The 4,541-nt window shown below is 27.3% G+C and overlaps 1 protein-coding gene across 5 annotated transcripts in view; it reads right to left on the bottom strand.

Moving 5' to 3' along the window:
• The window catches only part of LOC106475913 (lethal(2) giant larvae protein homolog 1-like), an 86,924-nt gene that overhangs the window by 29,285 nt on the left and 53,098 nt on the right, over window positions 1-4,541 (bottom strand). For all 5 annotated transcript variants that reach the window (XM_013936591.2, XM_022381027.1, XM_022381033.1 and 2 more), the window contains exon 14: window positions 1,018-1,193. In XM_013936591.2, the coding sequence (XP_013792045.1) occupies window positions 1,018-1,193 (176 nt within the window). The remainder of the gene's footprint in view (window positions 1-1,017; window positions 1,194-4,541) is intronic.

Here is a 4,541-nt window from a genome sequence, read left to right as displayed (position 1 = left end):
TATTTATAACCAATACAAAGCCAAAGTCTTAATCTATCAAATATGTATTATGTTACATTTTCTGTACAAAGAATTGTCTATTTCACTCCCAGTTCAAACTTTATTCCTACAGAAAACACACTGACAAGCTTAGCTGAATTTATTGCATTATTAGAGAGCCAGAAAAATTATGATAGTTACAGGACATTGTCTACAGCAAAAAAGAAGACACAGGTAAGTACTATATTTATTTTTCACATGTATTCTTTATTTATTATTATAAAAGTAACTAAATATAAAATTTAGAAACTTAAGTTAGATAAGGTTAGATTAAGTATGATAATAAAAACAATAACAATAATAATTATTCATGGGGAGTACTCGCAAGCAGCTTGTGCATGATGTAATTCAATACAGTAACATTAACTACATGTGATTTACAATTTGCGTGGCAAAATTATTAGTTACACACAGTTCAAAGGGCAATAAAACAATAAAATTATGTATAAATAAATAAATATACACTGTTACAAGTTTTAAGCTATTTAGGACAAACATTTGCAGTTTTCTGATGCAATCTGGGGTCTTTCTTCCTAGAATTTACACAAATGAAATTTGACAATTCTCAGATGAAAAGAAGTATTTATAATCTTAACACAAAAATAACTTAACACTTGGAGCAGTCAACACACTCTTGACTCTTTATAATTATACATATTTTTAGTTAAAAAATAAAAAATTGAATTTTTTTTGTCTGCAATAGATTTAATGTTTACTGAAACTTGCCAAATTTCATGAATATATATTAATTACTTTCACAGTTATAGTATGTATATCACCATGGTTACATGGCCGTGTAAAATACACAAGCCAGTTGCACAAGGATTAATTTAAAATTACTATTCCGATGCCTTTGCTTGATCTAATACCAACAGTATACTTACCAAGATTAATAATTAAATATAGTCTTTACTGCTGACACTATATCACAATCTTTAAGTTCTATAAATTAACTAGAAAAAGGAATTTTTAACTTACAATCCCCATTCTGAGTGCAAAGTAAGAGCTGTCACCCCTGCAGGAGGACTCAGCTGCACAACAACCATGTGCTGAAAGCCAGGTTCTAATGTTTGCTCCCCACTCTTGATGTTTAATTGGTCATGACCTTTCCAAATAAAATTATCTCGGTCCCCTACAATATTTACTTGAGATACCTGAAAGAAAAAATTAGCTCTAATTGTTCAATAGTTATTAAAATTATAAACATTAGAACTTAAACATATTTAAAATCCAAGGTTAATTTCAAAGGACAGTTTATGTGAAACCTTTGTCTAACACAGTTCACTTAGTACCACCTGTAAAGTTTATTTTTTTTTGGTAACCATTTATGACAACACATGAAAAAAAACTAAAATGAGAAACATGAATTTGGTTAACAAATGTCAGTTATGAGTAAATTTATTCAAAACCACACTGCAACTTCCAGTTTCATAACTAAACGTTTTACTTATTTATTTTTTTCCCATTTTGGAAGTTTTTCATGGCTTCTCAAGATTCCATGTGTAGTTAAGACACTTGGTGCATATTATTTACTTTACTGACAATCTGCTACAGTATTAGTATAGATGAAATATCTTAAAAGTTGCAACAAATTTTCTAAAAGTTAAGAAGCTTCTGCAAATAAAACTTTTTTTATGAACTCAGTTATGTATATTTTCAAGAAATTAAAAATATTTACTTTTGTTGTATATTTCAATTACTGAGTTTTACGTCCTCCTCTGATATTTTAAAACATTTCTTACTTTACAACTTTTCATGGTATACCAATAAGTATAGTATAATAACATAGCTAATAATCCCTATGTTAATATTATACAGGTTTAAATACTTAATTTTAAAGGCAATATTTTTGTTAAAATCCTGAATTTCCCCTAGTATAAGGATTATGACATTTTCTCTCTCTTGACATTCCCTCTTCTCTAATTTATTTATCACCTAACAAAGAAGTATGAAATTTAATGCAAATTACTCATTATAATGTTGTAATCACTCAGGTAAAGCATAATTTTCAGTATTCAATCTCATTTGTTTACAGAGCCATGAAATAGAAAATCAGTCCCCTCTTGCCATGTCTACCTGTCACATCTTCTCTTTCAGAAATTGCTAATAGTTCTCTCTGATGTTCAACACTATATTATTTATATCCAATAGATAGCCAATATTTTCATATATGAAATGAAATATTATATTTTGTTTTCTATTCATAGAATTGTCAATTTTGCTTTAAGTTCAAGTTTGATTCCCATGGGAAACACATCAACTAGCTCAGATTAATTTGTAGTGGCTCTTGTCGCATAGTTAAAGTCAGAAAAATTGTGATAGTTATGGGACCATGTCTGCTTTTTGCATGTTATTATTCTGTGTTCTTTGGTACACTAATTAATTAAATAAATAAAAAATTATTTAGTGCAGTAGTATCATTAGTAATAAAAATATCATTGACAGTTGACAGCAAAATGACATAGGTAAGTATGTTATTTTTTGTTTTACATGTGTGTTCTTTATTTATTATTATAAAAACAACTAAAATGTAAAAATAGGAAAATTTTTAGGCTAGTTAAGGTTAGGTAAAATAAATAATACAATAAAAAATTTTCATGAAGTGCACTCTTAAGTACTGCAATTGGATAGCATAACTTATAATGGGGAGAATGGTAGTTCGATATAAATCAAAGGGCAATAACACAATAAACTTTAAGTATAAATAGATGTATACTGTTACAGGTTTAAAGGTATTTAGAATAAATAAATGTAGTTTGTGTTACAATTTGAAGTCCTTCTAGAAAGAAAAAGAGTAATTTGGATTTATTTCAACTTTTTTTTTTTTCTGGTAGTCACGAGGTCAGTTAAATTCAAGAACCTGGTATAGTTAGAAATTAACAGATAAAATATAAAGTTTCACTGAAAAAAAATGTTTGAAAATTATTTAGGAGGTTTTAGAGATTATGCAAATGAAATTTGAAAATTTTGAGACAGAGGAAATTATTTTTAATCCTACCTCTATGGGTCTTCCTATGGTCAGAGGTCAAAGGGTATGTTATCACATTTGTAGACTTACATTCACAATTTTTTTTCGAACTACTATTTTATGAATTTATGTCAATAAGTTTGGTATCAAATTGCAGATTATAATTCAAATGTTAGTATTATACATTGATTAATTTCTTAAATTAAAAGTAAATATTTAAAAAAATCCTATATATTAATTTTTTGTGTTATATGGCATGTTGAATGCAGCTTTAGTTAAAATTAGATGTTTATGATGTTCAGATACAAAGTCCGTATTTGCTTACAAATCAGAAACTCAAATTACCAATACTGACAAACTAGAATATCAAATAAGAACCTCCTATCTTTTCTAGTTTCTGAGATATTATATTTAATGAATCAACCAAGGTAGCACCACCTACCTCTTCCATTTTTGGAAATGCTTGCTTACACGTACTTTGTTTTCTGAGGTATGTATAATTTAAGATTTTTTATTATTTCAAAATGCATATATAAAACCTAAAAAAATTATTTTGTTTTACATCATCCACTTGCCAAATTTGATAAGGCTTAACAAATTATGGCAAGTGGCAAATGAGTACAAAGTTCATACGTAAAACAGATCATTTTCTATACTTCTTTATTTACTGTTCTATGTTTTAAGAACTTAATTGAAATTGTAATAATACATATGTAATGTATTGTAACTGAAATGTGACTGTATTTTACAAAATACTGGTCTACTAGAACAAAGCCAAGACAGGTCACTTTGTAAAGGCCAGTTTTAAACTATTGGATACAGTAACAAGTGCATGTGTGCCACATCATTGCAACCTCTGTAATGTTAGTCAGACAAGGCTAGAAAAAAAACAATAAGATAAAAATTATATATATATATAATGTTATGAGATTTAAGCTATTTAGACTAAACATCTGTGGTTTTGTGTTATAATTTGTAGTTGTCCTAAAATGAAATAAGCATAACTTATATCTGTTTCCTAATTTTTTATGGTGGTTATGGGGTTGGTCAAATCATCCAAACCCATACAGAAATACAAAAGTGAAATACAAAATTTGTTCTTAAAATAAAATGCTTGATAATTATCTGAAGATTATAGAGGTTTCACAGGTAAAATTTGATAATTTTCTGATGCATAAAGTATTTTTAATCCTAAAATTAAAATTACTTTGCATGTTGGACAGTTAACATTCAATAAGAAAAAATACACAAGCAAATAATTATTAAAAAATCTGATATTTTGTGTATGAAAGCCTTGTAATGTTTACTGATAATATGAAATATTTTGTGAAGATACGCGTATATTTTAAAAATTACAGTATAACTGCTTTATGGTTAACTTTGGGGGATTTCACCCTCCTACAGTAAAAGGGTTAATCTTAACATGGAAATCACTTTGCACTCAGACCAGTAAAAAAAGAAAAAAAGATTATATATATATATATGTATGTGTGTGTATATATATATATATATATATATATATATATATATATGT

This window comes from Limulus polyphemus, unplaced genomic scaffold (assembly GCF_000517525.1).
Source record: "Limulus polyphemus unplaced genomic scaffold, Limulus_polyphemus-2.1.2 Scaffold150, whole genome shotgun sequence".
NCBI classification, from domain to species: domain Eukaryota; kingdom Metazoa; phylum Arthropoda; class Merostomata; order Xiphosura; family Limulidae; genus Limulus; species Limulus polyphemus.
This window is presented reverse-complemented; position numbering and strand designations above follow the sequence as displayed.